Source organism: Diorhabda carinulata, chromosome 8 (genome assembly GCF_026250575.1).
Source record: "Diorhabda carinulata isolate Delta chromosome 8, icDioCari1.1, whole genome shotgun sequence".
In the NCBI taxonomy this organism is placed as follows: domain Eukaryota; kingdom Metazoa; phylum Arthropoda; class Insecta; order Coleoptera; family Chrysomelidae; genus Diorhabda; species Diorhabda carinulata.
Window position 1 is genome coordinate 15,355,770 of NC_079467.1, and position 18,652 is coordinate 15,374,421.

An 18,652-nucleotide genomic window follows, 5' to 3' on the forward strand; every position below is an offset into this window, starting at 1 on the left:
TAAAAAGGAAGAATCATATTTGTATATGAAGTTGCCTATCTGTCTGTACAAATTACATTTCTATTAATAGCTTTAATCCCGGAATATACTTTTTTACTACGTATTACATTTATTTCGTTAAAGATAACAAACTTATCTTAACAAATAGTATTCTAATGGTTTCAATATAGTATCCGAACCAATTTATAGAAGCATATAACCCACAACTTTATTATAAAAATATTTCAACCAACTACGTATGACTTAATTGTCAAATGATTCACTACTTTTGAAGTTACAACTGTTGTGAAATGTCAAAAAACATACGAAACGCCTAAATCAAAACAATTTGCTTGATTAAACACTGGCGACTTACGTGTCGATAGATGAAATGAATTATAGATAAATTACTGATTAGTTCTTTAATTTTAATAAGCAATGCTTAAAGCTGTAATTTTGATTGGAGGCCCACAAAAAGGTAATTTTAATAAATGGTGATTTATAAATTCATGTTTTTATTTTGTTTATTTGCAGGTACACGGTTTAGACCGCTTTCCTTAGACATCCCAAAGCCTCTTTTCCCTGTAGCTGGTTTACCACTTATCCAACATCACATTGAAGCATGCTTAGCTATAAAAGGACTGCGAGAAATTCTGATAATTGGATTTTATCCAGTATCTCAAATTCAACCATTTGCATCAGAAATGCAACAGCTGTATAATATTACAGTCAAGTGAGTAATTTAAAAATAATGAAGGGTTAGTTACATCAGGTTAAAATTCTAAATATATATCATAAATAAATATTAGAACATATTAGCTCAATTTTGATATCTTTATCAACATATTATCAAAGACTATCTTAATTTGATTTTGTCAGTTTTTTTGGATATTGTGTTTATTATTCATTTTCATTGTCATTCATATTCCAGAATCTGATAACAAAAATTATTTACATGAATTCCTATATTATTTACATATATAAATCATGTTATTTGTATTATTTGTAGTAAACATTAAAATATTCCAAAGTATAATATCAACTTCCAGCACATATCTTCAAACAATCTTCAAAGAATTAGAAGTAAAGGTTTTGTCTTATTCCAATGTTTTTCTTATTTTTTAATTTATTTAAACTGTTTTTCAATGGCAGGATAAATTTATACATACTGACCTTTACTCTTTTAATTTATTTAAACACTTACACTAGACAACTAACTTTTGTAATGATTAGGATTAGCTCCTCTACAGGACTGGGGTTGTGATTGCCTAACTATTTCTGAAGGGAGATTTTGGCCAGAAGAAAGTGAAAATGTAAGCAAAAATGGCTCTTCTCGGTTTGAGTTTTTTTATATTTTTTTAGGATCTTATTTGTTTTTCTTTCTATTTTTGTCGCTGTTCTTTTTATAGCAGAGCAAGAAAATTAGTTCATTCAGTTCACTGTACTGCTTGCACTAGGTCTGAGTCAGTTTAGCCAGTGCAGTGCAAGACAGTGCAATAAGTGACGATGGCACTACTTCTTTGTCATCAGATGAATGTAAAATATCCAAAAGTAGTAAATCGTTTTCCTGTATTGTTAATACTACAAAGCCTGAATCACATCAAATAACCTCAAATACAACAATCAACAAATGCTCCATTGCTCTCTGCACTATATCGTTCTTTGTATCCGATCGAACTAATTCTTTACACTCATGAACTGGCTTGCATACTAATTTTATTAATAGTTTGAATTGATTCACTTTTTATTTCACACCTGATACTTAATATGAGGGCTGTTTTATCCACCTCTGATAGGCTATAAATTTAAGACATTTTCATAAAAAACAATAATTTTATTACCAAAAGTTTGGTAAATTTATGGTTACTTTTCCACATAATCAAAGAGATTGACATTTGTCATATTTATGGACAAGCTTTTCAATACCTTCTTCAAAGAAAGTTGCCGCCAATGTAGCCTATTCGTTCAGTAACAATAGAGTACAAAACAGACCTTGAAACTTCTGGAAATTCCGTAGACAAAACAGTAATGGTGAATCTGTGGTTTTATTCAACCATTCTGTCAATTCGTTGAACCAGGTCATCTAAAATGAAAAATTTTCGTCCTTGGCCCCCTTAATCATGCACATCATTACGGCCATCTTTAAACTTTCGACACCATTTCCGTACAACACCATCACTCATCAAGTTTTTCCCATACACACTACTCATTATCTGATGGATTTCTGCAGCACTATGGCCTTCAGCCTGTAGAAAATGAATCACAATTCACACTTGGCAGGAGCATCAATAATGGCGGAATGTTTACGTGGCTGTAGCCTACAGCGCATGCCCGCTTTCTAAATAAAAATATTAAAATTCTATTTTTTACTCATTTAGTAAATACAGATTCTAGAAATGTCTTCATATTGGTCATAATCTATATTCACAAATTATTTGGTTGTTCTCTTTATTACTTGTTGTAAATTAGTTAAGATGATATTTGTTATAGTGAAGGTTTTATATTATGTTATAGATATCTCCAAGAATATGTAGCTTTGGGCACTGCTGGTGGTTTGTACCATTTCCGAGATCAAATTAGGTTTGGAAATCCAGAAGCATTTTTTGTTATGAATGGTGATGTATGCTCTGATTTTCCACTTTTGGAACTTTATCAGTTTCATAAAGCTGCAGTTGAAAAATCTGATAAAACAGCATTGGTTAGTTAAAACATTCTTCTATTTATTTATAACAAGATCTCAATTAGCTATCATTCATTAATCATATAGTTCAAATGTTCGATTTTTTAATCCATTTTTGTTAGCTAAAGTACACTCCTCCAATAAAGTATTGCATCACTATAATTACTGATTATTGCAATGAGATAGAACAACTATTATTATTTATATGATAGTGGATATATGATAATGGATAGAAAGCGATTTAAAAGTAATTTATACGTGTTAATTAAAGGAACTTAGAATTGAAAAGTACAGTACAAAATAATTTTTTAAAATTTATTGGATTTAGTTAAATTTGTTGCCTCCTCGAGCCCTAATCACATCTCGTCAACGCCGTAGCATACTTCTGATCAAGTCCTCCAAGTAATTTTGGTCCAAATTTTGCAATTCAGTCCTTAACACTTCTTGCAGTTGCAGAAGAATAGCTGATATCAAATCTCATCCTTCTGTAAATATTGTCCTCAATAGGATTTAAGTCCGGGCTGTGTGCAGACCAGTCTGAAGCTACAATATTTACCTCTTAAGTTACAAGAGTCCCAATCTTGTGACATAAAGATGTGAGTTATTATGCATTAACACAAAGTCATTAAATATAAAAGGAATAACTTGTAGACTTAAAATATTTATAATGTACCAATGAGCAGTTAATGATCCTCAATCTAACAGTACCAAGACTGTGTGGGCCCTAAAAGATATTCCACTCCACAATATGATAGACCCTCCTCCAAAATTTGCTGAGGGTCTTATGTTGTAATGAAAATACCTCTCCCTATATCTTCTATAAACAGGTATTCTTCGAACTGGAGTACATAGATAAAATCTGGACTCGTCTACAAAAAGTATTTTACTCCAATCTTAAAAATTCCAGTTTGCATGCTCTTATGAATCTTAACTTAGCTGCACGGTATTCCCTGGTCAGTTGAGGAGCAGTGTCAACTACTCTGGTTCCAAATCCAGCATTTCTTAAAATATTTCTCACAGTTTGTGAAGTGACTCCTACATTAGTGCTTCAGTTAACTCTTGTTAAAGATGTCTTGCCATTACATCTCCTCTTCGTAAAGTTTGTAGTCTCAAAAATCTGTAGGCGTAGTTGCTGACGATCGACCCTAAACTGGCCTTATATAAACATATTATCCGGTGTCTCGACACTCGTAACTACATTTGGAGGAGTGTATATTTTATATTAAATAATATTTTATCTAATTCCGCTAACAAATGTGACACTTTAATTCACTCCCTGACATTATAAAACGTTACATTTTCCATAACCTCCAGATATCAGTTAAGAAGGGTAGTTATGTAAGAACTTTATGTTCTTACTTACTTTATGTTTTCAGTTTTCTTCTAATACAGTGATGCGAAGACTTGAAGCTATGAGTTGTGATTTAGTTTCACAGCTTAAAATTGATGTTGATCGTTGTAGTTATTTTTCCTTATAAATTGACGAATTAACAGATACAGTTGATAGAGCTCAGTTGGATCTTTTTGTAAGAATGGTATTTGAAGATTTTGAAACAAAAGGAGAGCTGGTAAAGGTTGTGACGCTTACTGGGCATATATATAAATATAGTATATATTTAGCATTTAAAAGAAAGATCGTTGCACGGGTATCCACCTAGGAACTCGGAGCACGATCTTTACCTACCTATTCCACGTTCAGAATTAGTTAAGGGCTCAATATTGTACAATGCAAAAAATGCACAATCAATTGCCAATTGAAATAATATTTAATTCCGGGCATGCTGCATACTAGTAATTTTGCTATGGACTAATATACTAATTATTACTTATTACTATTACTTATAATTTTTTTACTCATTATGATTTTCTTCTGTACATTGAAATTTTATTTGTTTCGTCTTTATTTAGTTATTTTTGTTTGTTTTTTTTTGTTTTTACAAGCTTTTGTTTACAAATTGTAACAATTTTTTGACAATAAAGCGTTTCTTTTTCTTTCCCCGTCCCTCACAACATGAAACAATTCTCCGACGCTCAATTTGTCCATTCTCTTATGTTATGGAGCCAGGATTTCTTCTTCTTGCCGATGCTTTTTTTCCTCTACTCTGCCCAGCATTATGTTCTGTAGCAGTAGGGATTTGTTGTTGCGTAAGATGTGTCCTATGTAACATGCTTTTCTTATCTTAATAATTGTCAACAGCTTTCTTTTGCGACCAATGCGTCTTAGTACTTCGTCGATGATGATTCTGTCAGCCCAGTGTATCTTCAGGTTGCGTCTATAGAGCCGCATCTCAAATGCCTCAAGTTTTTGGTCATTCGAGCTTCCAAGGTCCAGGTTTCCACTCCGTACAACAGTACTCACCACACATAATATTCCATGAATCCTATTCTGACGTGGAGGCTTAGATTTCCATTTGCAAACATTGAGGAGTACTTGACAAATGCCTTAAGAGCTATTTCAATTCTGTTCTTGATTTCTTCGTCGGGATCCATTTATGGTATCTTGGTTTATGACTAAACCAAGATACTTGTATTTTTGCACCCATTCTATTTGTTTTCCATTCAGTGTGAGATTAGGGTTAATATTAATAATTTGGTTTTTAGCTATAACCATGAATTTAGTTTTTTTAATATTTATAGTGAGTCTTACATTTTCACATTCTCGGTTGATTTTCTCTAATAGAATCTTCTTCACTCTCAGTCATTATAGTAGTATCATCGGCGAATCTTAAGTTGTTGATCAATGTTCCTCCGATGTTTACACCCTCATGTCTCTCCTCCATCGCTTTCTGAAATACAAACTGAAAATATAGATTAAATAGCTGTGTAGAAAAAATGCAGCCTTAACGAACTCCATTTTGAATTTCATTTCGTCTATCTCCATGTCCTCAACACGCACTACTGCTGTTTGATTGTTATAGATATTTTTGATTAATCGTATATTGCTTGGATCTAAGTTAATAGTTGTTAAATTCTTGAATACTTGTAACACCATTTGTTTCCACATTGATATTTTCATTGTAATTGAAGATTCTTCCAATTATCACAGGCCAACGAAAAACTTTTTTTTATTTTAATAGCTGATTTTTATGTGCTGAATCCAAATCTGGCCTTAGTTTTTTTAAATCACTCACAGTTTCCAAGCAATATGTATTTTATTACCCCTGTATGGTAAATCAATGAAACACTATTTTACATCATAAAAATGGTTTGTATTTACAGTATAATAATGTAGTGTGGTAATACAGGGTTTACTTGTCAACTGGAATTTCTCTATATTTTCTTTCCCTTTTTTCTTTGAAACCTCTTGCGTAATTTTTTCTGCGATGATTCGCTTGCTGAACTTCCCGGTGAAGTGACCAACAGAAATCCCCCATCATGTTGGTGTTTCAGCAGCCCTGGTAACGTTTTTCCATCACTTTAACATCCTGGTGAAAACATTCACCTTGCTCCTCACTATCATTTCCTAAATAGTCCGGGAAGTAATCGAGGTGGCTGTTCAAAAAGTGGCTCATCATACATCCTAACTCTTCAAACTTTTTTAGCATTTTGCCAACAATAGACTTATATTCTGGGTCTTTTTCATTTCCCAAGAATTTGGTGACAACTTTCTTGAAGGATACACCCATGCTTCTTTTTCATTTGAGGTCATTGTGGATTCGAAGTTAACGTCAAACATCATTTTTCTAATATCAGGACCGGTAAAGACGCCTTCTTTCAATTTAGTTTCTGAAAGATGTAGAAATTTCTGACAGAGATATTTGAATAAGGCCCGTCTTTAGGCAAAGCCCTTACAAACTCTTTCCAAAAGGCCTAACTTGATATGTAGTGATGGTAGAAGCACGTTTTTTGAGTCTACAAGGTTTTTGCGTAGAATGTTCTTTTCGTCAGGCTTTAAAGACTCTCTAGCAGGCCAGTTATTTTTGCATCAATGTTGATTCATAGCTCTACTGTCCCAATCACACAGAAAACATGGAAACTTGGTAATACCACCTTGCTGACCAAGGAGCATGCACGTTACTTTCAAATCACACAAACATCCAACCATGTGCAGAATAACCTATTTTATTTAACACTATTTCTAGATTTTCGTAGCTCTCTTTCATAAGTACAGAATGACCGACAGGTACAGAAGCATACACGTTACCGTTGGTAGTAAAACAGCCTTCAAACTATTTTTAGATGAATCAATAAACAGCCACCAGTCTTCTTTTTTGTACTAAATTCCAAACTCACTTATTAGACCAGGAATGTCTGAGCAGTACACCAAATCACCCTCTTGTTCAAAATACTTTGAAAATTGCTTCATCGTGTTACATACTGTTACAATAGAATTTAAGTCCTCTGGTGGTTCAGGAACCTGCAAATCTACACCGTGTCCTACTGGTGGGATAGCGGAGGGAAGGTTAGGGTAGCTTATTACGTTCTTGTTTTTAGAGTTATGACCAGTAATATACACACTGCAAAAGTAACAGTCATCGGAATGATTTCTTGATTCCCTCCATATCATAGGAACAGCAAATTTGAAGTGTTTTTACTTTTTTTTTAACCATTTTCTAATGTCTTCAACACATACATAATAAATCTTATGCGGCGCCCAAGATTTATCCTGATCTCCAAGTTTAGTTCTAAAGTATGGTAGATAAACCTTTTTTACAAAGTCTGTAATGTTTCTTTGGTGTTTTTTAATAACAAACTCACCACAAATATAACAAAAACTGTCAGCAGAGTTTTTACAACCGCGATTAAGCATTGCACTGAGCACATGTACATACAGGAAACGGAAACGTGAAACTGAGATTAGGTTGAAACTAAACTAAACATCAAATGTTTACCTTGTATTTCATCAGTACTACCAATATCATCTTCGTTCATACCTCTAGATAGGTATGGAGTCGGTCTTGGTTCATTAGACCTATTTTTTCAATTTTATTTTAACTATAAAAAAGCTGTTAAATTCTAAAAATGTTGCTTGATTTCATGAATGTAACTATAAAATGTGAATAAATGGTGGGTGTTACAGCTTTTTAAGCTTCATATTTGCATTCAGCAACCTAAAAAACATAAGAATAAGGTATTTTCAGTAAAAAAGTTTTGTCATCGTTGGCCTTATTAAAAAAGCGCGGAATTAGATAAAACGTACGTAAACACGTTATGAAATGAACGATATTGTTCAACTCGCGTCATTGGCAAAACAATATCGCTCTTTTCATAACTAGTTACGTAAATAACTATTTTTGTGTTAGGTAACAATAATGGGGACTGAAGCTACAAGACATCAATCTTTGAACTATGGATGTATTGTAACAAATAGAGAAACCTTCGAGGTAACTCATTATGTCGAGAAACCCAGTTCTTATGTTTCAACATTAATTAATTGTGGAGTATATGTATTCTCCCCAGAAATATTCCATACCATAGGTGCTGTTCATATGAAACAACAGGAACAATATAGGTTTGTTACTGATGTATTACAATAAATTGAATAAATGAGGTGCCTAGAATCAAAAACCGCCAAATGAATATTTTTTTGAATTTAAGTTTGATATTGTTTCCTATACAATTATACAAAATACAAACATTATTGTTGATGAGAAACTTGATACAGATATTGTGTGATCTAGTAACAATAAAGACTGTGTACTTTTTACAAAATATTAAATTTTGTTTTATGATACTTTGCAAGATTTTTTATTATTGAAGTGTAAAAAAATTACAATTATTATGGCTTTTATAGCTCAACCACTTTGCAGTCTAAGCTTATTTCTATTTTAAATCCCGCCAATCTTAATAGCAAAATCCGAATATTGATTTTAAATTTTTCTAAAGATTTATGAAACTATTTTGGGGATCTCGATCAAACATTGTCTCGGTTATAAAGTAAAAAATTATTGATGTTTTGGTGAAAAAATTAATAATTTCTCATGATTTTTTTGTTTGTGACATTCTTTTTGTACTTTCCCAAAAATTTCTTAAGATGGACTTCACGGATTTAGATTCTAGGCGCCTCAAATTCTCAAAAATTAAGGAAATCATCATGAATTTCTGGTATTGTTAGGGATGTAAAACAATTTACCTACTACCAATATGTAATATCAAACATTAAGATACTAATATGAGTTTCGTAATGAGATACTTTACCGCACTAGTGGAATGAACTCATGAATAGAAAATTAAACCTCATTTATTATAATAATTAAACACAACACCTGTACAATTAGTGATGTTTATTTCAGCTGACGTGGAGGCAATTGAAAAATTGTAGTTTTCAATTTCAAATGAATTTTTTGTAGAAACAATTTCTCCTCCTATTATTTTAGTAGCTATATTTTTTTCTTTTCTAAGGATGTTTCTACATATCCTTCAGCGACACTACTGAATTTCCATCCACCATGTCTCTTCAAAATGTGCCTATCAACACCAGCATCAGCAAGTAGGGATGCTGATGATCTTTTAAAACAGTGAACTGTATATTGTGATGGATTTGGTATTTCCAGAAACGTTACTATTTCTTTTGGAATGCGTCCAAAAGTATTGATACTAATTGGTTGAGAAAAACATTTTCCTTTTTTATATAAAATAAAAAACCGACCATGGACTATATTTTGAGGTCGAAGTGAAACATATTTTCGGACGTTATTCAAGCAGTCAAAACCAGCGATGTTTCCTCTAGTAATAGCAAATTCTCTTTGAATTTTAGTTTTAGTTCGTCAACTACATCACCAATTTTTAACTTCATCAATTCTTCTCTTCGGCAGGCGCCAAACACACCCACGATTGAGGAAACTTATAAAAATAATATGCTACATGGAAAAGACACTATATTTACGTATAATCTTACCTTCATCATCAAGAATTGATCATCATTGGTTTCTTTCAAAAATCTATGTATATTTTCCTTTGAAAATTTCTCGTCACAGATATCATTGTTCTCAGCATACTATCATGTGTCCATAATGATGATGCCTTTTCTTTTTCAGCTTTCTCAGCAAAATAAGCTAATAAAATTTTCTTCGGACTTTTTTTGAACTGCACCAGTCTTCGAATCGCTCATATTCTTTTTCGTATCCATTGCAGGATTTAGCGGGTACTAGGGTTTGAATTGCGTTATTTGCAGCAAGTTCTATATCAGAATCCACACTTTCATAGTCGGAACCCATGTCGATACAATTATACCAAAATGAAGTCAAAATTGACAGTTTGCAAAATAAATCAACAATAAGCGCAACGCTTGCTTGTTACATGATTCTAATATCATTAATTTCAGGAATATTGACTAATTTTGAGTAAATAATTAATATTATTGGTAGTAATAATGTACTATATTCATATCGTAAATTAATATTACGATATTCAATGGGTTATTACAAATTTCCCATCTCATTTCGTAATATAAATCTTTACGACTCTTATATCGTAAATATCTATTACGTTTATTATTTGAAAATATAATCATACATAAATTGACGATCAAAAAATTATTGGTTTTTGTTTTAATTTAAAAATTTGTGAATTTGGTTACAGCAAAAATTACAACGGTAACGGTTATAGAGATACAGGTTATATCGAATTAGAGCAAGAAATTATAGCCCCCCTCGCCGGATCCGGACAGATATATGCAATGCCCGTCACAAACTGGTGGTCACAGTTAAAAACTGCTGGTTCCGCTATTTACGCTAACCGCCATTATCTTCAACTATATCGAACTAAGCATCCGGAAAGATTATGTGCATCTGGGGGTGGTGGAGATACTTGCGTTATTTATCCGGATGTACTAGTAGACAAAACTGCGTCAATTCATCCGACTGCAGTAGTAAGTAGATTTTGTTAATATGTTTCTAGGACTAATTTTATAATGTAGATATAAATAAACTCATGGACAAATTTAACGCACTACACTAAAATATAAAAACAAAACTAAGTTAGGTATATTCAAATAATAATGAACACTTACAAATTAGTCGAATATGACCGTAACATAACCTTGTTTTTGCTAGAAATGCATAAATAAATTATCATAATAAATGCACGTGGGTCAACCCTAATACCGCGAGGCCATTCTCTACTTCTTATCACTACTCTACTCTTCAATAGCGACCTTTATGAGTTAGTTGTGATTAGAAACTATGACTATGACTTCGAATTATCTTTTTGAGATAGTCCCATAGATGTTCTATCGGAATCATCTGCGGACTGTTAGGTGGCCACTCTAATAAAGGGATATTGACATCATGTAGGTAGCCAATAACCTGTTTAGCCACGTTGGGACGTGAATGAAAAATTAGGCTATCAAACGGAGCAAAAGGCATCGCATGTTCGACAATAATGTTGTCTGAATAATATTAGGCTCGTACGTATAGGGTCCAATTCTGTACGAGCAACGAAACAAATTCCTTCCCAAAATATTTTGGAGCCATCACCAAAATGCACACATATATTACAGCTGGCAAACCATTCTCCTTGCCTTTGTTAGACACGCTCACGTTTTCATCTGGAGCTTTAAGGCGCTTAAATTTTCATATAGTTTTTTGAAGCCGACGGTACTGCCACACAAAGAACAAATCTAGTGTGAAAAATAGTCATACCTCCGAATTATTTTAATGTGGAGCGATTGGCATGAAATTTTGGAATTAGGCTCATTTTACCCTTAACTTCAAAAGTGAAAATGATCTGAGCCCCGCCTATTATTTTTAAGAGGTGTAAACAACTCCTTAATGGAAAAATTGACATTGAACCAATTTATCGCTAGAAAATTTATATTAATTTTAATATTAAGGGGTGAAATTGTAAAGTGATTTCTAACATAATTACCTCATAATAAAATCATTTCCAACCCCTTGAAAACATTACAACTCTTGTAAACGACCCCTAAATTGAAAAAATTACTTTGGTATGACATAAAAAGATTTAAGTATAGAGTAAATAATATTTTATGTTTTCCATCTTGATTATCGAATTTTTAACCCCCTTTCGACGCTTTTAAAATATATGTGTCATAATATGTATATATTATATACATAAGATAATAGTTTTGGGTCTCTATTACTGTGTACTTTCACTTTGCTCCAAATATTCACACTCCGAAATTTTAAGTTTACTAAGTAGAAGAAAATACGATTAGTTTTTGGACCATAACTCTTTCAATTTTGATGCAATCACAATTTATAAAAAAACCATTTTAAAGGTAATTAAAAGAGCTACAACTTTTTTCAGTACAATATATATTGACAAATCTTTTATTTTAAAACGGTGAAGGATCAAAGGCCTCGAGAGAGACTGTGATTGCGCTGCCGCGTGCCCTTTACACAATCATATCTCCGTCAATTTTTCTGTAACAGAAACAAAATTTTGGTCAGAAAAAGACCAGCATTTTTCATCATTATACTTTTATACGTATCTTTCATCATTTTTGAGTTATTATGAAAAGGTGATTTTTTTAAAAATTCGAAAATTTTTTTTCTCAAAATCGTGATTTTTTGAAAAATGTGTCCCAAAGCAGCTAAACTGCTAGAATCTATCAAACTCTTAAAGTTAATTTTAGACGGAATACGATTAATTTTAATTTTTGGTGAAAATGGCACTTATGAAACCCATTGATTTAAAAGAAAAAACCATTAGAGGTTTTTCTTATTTGAATTACAGCTCACTCATTTTATGTGCAAAAGACTTTTAACAGAGCTCATTTTAAAACTTATTTCAAGCACTACAAAACCCTATTTCATTAGAATGCATAAAATGTATCTGCTCGCCGCTAGATGGTGTTGAATAAATCGAGACAGACAAAACAAAAAACGGCTTTGATCTTTAATATCTCGCTTAATATTGCACATAGAACACTTTATGAAAAAACTTGTTCAGTTTTCACCTGCTACAATTCTTTCTTCATAAAATTTTCGTTAAAATGCATATTTTTGGAAATATTTGCAAAAAACCGATGATAAACGTGAAAAAATTTAAATTGCCAATAAATTGAGAAGTATTGCGTTTTTTGAAAAAGATAATTTTTTTCTCAAAATTAGGCCTTCTATCGATATCCGAGGTTATTTTGACAAAAAATTACACTACCGAGAAGGGGTGGAAACCACCCCCAGGGTGGGTGCGGAGTTCAGATCATTCACCTACCAAGTCGGACAGATCTTTGACCTTGTCCAATTTTTGCGTTAAAGTCACCTACGATGTATGTGACTTCATTTTTTTTTACTTTTTTAATTGTGTTCTTTAAATTGCTATAGAATGGTTCTATTTCATTGTCATATTTCTTCTCAGAAGTAGGGGCATTTACTTGAATAATATTCATATTAAATAGTTTACTATTTAACTGGAGTAGTGCCATCCTGTCGCTGATGGGAATAAAATTATTAACATATTTGGTAAATTCCGACGTTATAAATATACCAACTCCACTTCTATGATGTCTGTCGCTTTCTATACTTCCAGAGTAGTACTATGTACCTCCATCTTGTTTGCACGTTCCCGATCCAGGGATTGCCTACTGTGAGATATCGTACAGGCGATGGAAAACGAAGAAACCTACAAATACCTAGGATTTCAACAGGCTAAGTTGCTGGACCACAAGCAGACAAAAGCAGGAATCCAGGATCAATACACCAAAAGAGTGAAGTCACTTATGAAATTCGATTGAAATGCAGGCAACTTAGTCCACGCAATCAACACCTACGCCACACCTATTTTAGCGTACTCTTTTCGAATCCTGAAGTGGACGAAAACAGAGCTAGAGGGTATTCAGAGGTTGACACAAACAATGATGACGAAGAACAACAACTACCACCCGAAATCATCCACTATTAGAACAACATTACCCCGAAAAGAGGGTGGGAGAGACTTGATCGACCTTCTTAACCTGCACTCTAGGCAGGTAATTAAACTATGTGAATTTTTTCAGAAGAAATCAGAGTCCCAGTCGGATAAGGATTACTCAACCTCGCATCGCCAGAATCTGACTTGAATATATTATTGGACACCGAGAAGTTGGAACAGTGGTCACGAAAGGCACCTTCATCGACCTCAACCAGCCGCATGTTGACATAGAAGGTTGTAGCTTCATGATGGTTATCCAGGATCAACAAGTTATTAACACGAATAATTACAAGAATAATGTTATCAAGGATTCGAACACTCAATCTGACAAATGAAGAAAATTCAGTCTTCACAATACTTATATTATCACATAGTATTACTAGTACCAGCCGCAGAAGGTGCTCGAAAATTACAATTATAGACTCTACTGCGATAGGTCGATCCATTATCACAGATAGACAGGTGACAAATAACAGACCTGACATCGTGGTGGTTGATAGAAGATTCGATTCAGTCCTTCTTGTCGATGTAGCTAGGAGAAACTGATCCTTCGACTCGAATTGATGGGTCATCCGCCGTACAGTCTTTGTTTGGCACCCAATGATTTCTTGTTATTCCCGGAGAACAAGAATAAATTGCGAACCTGAAAAAGCGGTTGATGCGTTAAATCACATGTTTGGAGGTACCTCAATCGAAATGGAAAAAATGCTGCGACAATTAGTTCAAACGCATTCAAAAGTGTCAAATCTAAAACTGCCATCATAGAGTTTTACATTTTGGTTGAGTCACGAATAAAATCAAATAAGAATGCTTCCAAAATAAAGAGTAGTTTTCAAAATTTAATTTTAGTTGATCTGTTTGAAATCGAGCTCAATTTATATAATATTCCCGTTTCAGTTGGGACCAAATGTAAGTATAGGTCCTGGTGTAACGGTAGGATCGGGTGTAAGAATACGAGAAAGTATAGTTTTAACTGATGCTACCATAGAGGAACACAGTTTAGTTCTTCATAGTATAATCGGACGGGGATCGAGAGTAGGTAGATGGGCAAGAGTTGAAGGAACACCATCAGATCCCGATCCGAATAAACCATTCGCCAAAATGGAAAATCTACCATTGTTTAATAGGGACGGAAAGTTGAATCCATCTATTACTATATTAGGTAAGATCATAATTTTTTGAGTTTTTTCTATTTGAATATGATTTTTAACATTTTCAATTATTTATTGAAAATATAAATCTAGTGTGTATACTAAAAAATTTCTATAACTATAAATGATGCTGTACACTACTATCAAGTATTCGACTGATATTAACAAAACTTAGAAATTCCAGGATTGGTCTTGGAAAAATCATATTGAATTTTTCACACAGTATAATATTTTTTTTAAATACAATAAGTGATTTTCAAACTACATAAATAACTAATGGAAAAGATATATAAAGTTTTATTGAATTTTTACTGAAAGTTCAAATCTTTAGCCCAGTCGTCTTAGGCCAAATTAGGTGAATATCTCGGAAAATCGACATATTACCGTACGTATATTACCCCGTGAAAACTTCTATTTTGGTATACGAATACTAATCTCAAAATTAATGTATAGCTCGATAGCCACAAAAACAATTTTTCTTTTATATATATCTTTTATAAATATTTATGGGTTTTACACTATTCGTATTTATTATCAATATTGTAGAGAATTCAATTCTCTACAACTTTTGTATTTCACATTTTTTTATACCTTGAACTGTTTTCGAAATAGAGGGCATAGAACGCGCGGTCAGAGAATTATCAACTGGTAGTCCCGTTCAAAAACTCGTATTATTGAGGTTATAATTTATTGCTAATATATAATTATCATTTTTTATCACCTCTTATATTAAATTCATTTTTTTGGTTACTTACTATTTTCAATTGTCAATTTATTTAATTACACACATGTAAATAAGAAATTGTTGAGGATAATAATTAAATTGTAAATATAATTTTTTTTTCATTCTGTACTGTAAAGTCGACTTTGTAGTACTAATTTGAGTCTGGAAAATGGTACTTTACGATATCCTTGTACTTTACAGTACTCTTAAATTCTCTTGTTTGAAATGATTAGAAATAAAAAAATCAATTAACATCAATAACTAAACTTTTATTGTAATTTTTGAATGTTAACAGTAAGGGCGTAACTACTGTTACCAGAAACATTTATTGTAAGAATTACTGGATGTACTTCTTTATTTTCAATAATGCTGGAAGATTGTAGTTTTTGTTTAACACTTGTACAAAAGTTTTACCCGCTTGTATCATTCTTGCTATTTTCTATTTGCTCTCGACGGATTCAGCCATCGATGAACTCTTCCATCCACCAACAGCATTGACGAAGTCCTTCTGAAGCATTGTTCGGTGTACTTTTCTGGATATTCAAAATTGAAGAATTCAGCAACTTTTTTAGATGCCCCACCAACAGTGTGTATTCCAACACGCATTTTCCTTGTCTGTAGTCTACCAAAAGTGCTTTTAGTGAAAGGTGTTTTCGCAACACATCCAAATATTGCACCACATTGCTGTTTATCACAGTAAAAACTCGTCGAACATGTGTTTTTGTGTGATTAATGCGAACCACTAACTAAGACCAGTATCCTTTACATGTCTACTTCTAAATTATAAATGTCTTCCCTTCTAAAATCTCTGGCAATGCCAATTAATGCGATAACTTTCACCATTAAATAATCTATGTCTGGTGCGTCTCTCATAAATGTTTCAATTTCTTCCTATTTTAGCACCTTCCGACTGGTTTGGATAGTAGTCTAAACTTTATTTTTTTTTTTAAGCTATAAACTTAGAATAACAGGAAATGTTGGCATTCTCATTAACCATAATCATTGAATTGACCATCGAGTATTTAGACCATATTTGATGTTTTTGATGCTTCTAAAAAACAACTATTCTTACCACATCAAAAAAATAATCCAGCATCACATTTCCATCAGCACTTTTCTCTTATTTCTTACGCCAATTGCAAAATTCGCATATTCTTTTGCGTACTTTTTCGAATACTTTTCTTAGCAATTTTATTTGAATTATCAGCCATTCTTTCGAAAAATATTTTTTGTTTTTCCAAAAATTCAATATGTCTGCCTTTGTTTACAATGTTACCTTAGTGACTTCTGGTAACTTTTATTTTTTTAAATAATAAGAGAATATTCAAAAGAGCTATTTTTCAGTTAAATTTTCAAATATGAAATTTTTTATACAATTTTGGCTTTTATTTAAAACCGAAAACAATATAAAAAAAAACATATTACGGTATACAGTTCCTTCTTTGCCTCGTCTATAAACATCTATCACATGCCGTATTTAAATCACTTCCCGGACATCTAACGTAAGTAACTATTTATTTATTGTTTCTATTAAGCATGTCATTTTGAAGATATATTATTGTCTCAACACTTTCGAACCATTTTAGTTGTAGTATATTCGAATTTCTTGGCATCATAAAAAAACTTTATTTTAACATACTGGCAAAAAACACGATTTATATACCATTTCTCAGATTAATCAAAATTTAATAATAACGCTCATTTTAGAATAACCAAGAAAATAACTGTCTATTTTATACCTATGACATCGTGCCTTACTGAAATATTTAAACTACCTACAAAATTTTTGAATTTACAAACATTTTTTCTCTATAAATATCGATCAAAGAATAAAAAAATGTAATAAAAGTTTTATATAAACTATCCAAAACTATTTTTTTCTCAAACCATGCAAGTATTCTAAGGGCGTGACGTCGGATTACTGAGTGTATCAGACTAACAAGTTTTCGGATTATCGAGTGTCAACTATAGTTTGAAAATCACTTATTGCATTTAAACAAAGATCATACAGGGTGCAGTATTCAATAAGAATCCCTAAATTAATTCTTCCAAAGCCAATCCTTGAATTTCTAAGTTTAAAAAATAGAATGAGCCGTGTTAACTCTATGGCCAATTAAAATTTATGTCAATTCCACAAATCAACCTGTATATTAATAAAATAGAGGAATTGACACTTTTTAGTTCTTTATGAATCACCCTGTTTATAGCAAATCAATATACATTCATAAGCTGAAGGTATATACATTTGAAAACCAAAATATTCGTAGCAGTCATAACAATCTGTAAGATTACAAATAAGATAGTCTACTCGAATGATTCCATTGTATTTGTGTTTATTTATATTTTCATTTGTCTATATTTTAGACACAAATTCATTTTTATGATATATTTATGTTTATATATATATATATATATATATATATATATATATATATATATATAAATTTATATTTTTATCATGAGCTTTACTTTGATTCTAGGTATCTTTCCATATGAAATGAGTTGAAAATAATAGGTGTTATAATTTTTAATATTTTATATGAAAAGAGACCTAAAATCAAAATAAATTATTAACAAAAACATAAGAAGATCTGAGAAGTGGATAGTGGGAAAAATTGTATTTATATTGTGTTCTCATGTCATAAATCGAAACTAGTACTCATCTTTCATTTCTTCTTTATTCACTCATTTCATTCCGCTGCAGTTGTAACCATTATATTTACTTGTGAATAAAGTAGTATTATTATTATTGAAGTACTTTTAAGTTCAAGCCAAGTTGAAACAAAAAATGAAACTTTCCTTTTTCAGGTTGCTCGGTGAGTGTGCCATCAGAGACGATTCTCCTGAATTCTATTGTACTTCCTAATAAAGAGTTAGCGAGAAGTATTAAAAATGAAATAATATTATAATCATGGAAAGTCTGAAATATTTGCACAAATGAAACGTTTGTAATAAATTTTACTTTGGAATAAAAATAATTTCTAAAATTTCAATTTTTTTCTATTTATTAAAATGACCGAGAAATATTGGGATTGAGTTTTGGTTTACCCTGAGTACAAATGAAATTTATCAAATAAGTGATTAGTTGCATCAAAACTAGACTAATTGGTCACATTCGGCGGAGGAAACTGTTGTGTAACTGTTGTACAACACTAGTGAATTCGTTCAGTGACACATACGCTACAAACTCAACACATTCTGGAGCGCACGCCATATTTCGGAGCGCTTTTAATATGTACTAGGTACCGACACAGAACATACCCTAAGATGGGTGTCTTCTGTGGGTAGCAGTAGAGGAAGTGA

General features: G+C 32.1%; 1 protein-coding gene across 1 annotated transcript; it reads left to right on the forward strand.

Moving 5' to 3' along the window:
- Nucleotides 1–14: 14 nt before the first annotated feature.
- Nucleotides 15–18,342, forward strand: LOC130897127 (mannose-1-phosphate guanyltransferase alpha-A). The gene is made up of 7 exons (XM_057805755.1): nucleotides 15–457; nucleotides 514–712; nucleotides 2,494–2,677; nucleotides 7,903–8,111; nucleotides 10,181–10,469; nucleotides 14,372–14,636; nucleotides 18,158–18,342. The coding sequence occupies exons 1-7, from the start codon at nucleotides 418–420 to the stop codon at nucleotides 18,256–18,258; spliced, it is 1,287 nt and encodes a 428-aa protein (XP_057661738.1). The 5' UTR covers nucleotides 15–417; the 3' UTR covers nucleotides 18,259–18,342.
- The last annotated feature ends 310 nt before the right edge of the window (nucleotides 18,343–18,652 follow it).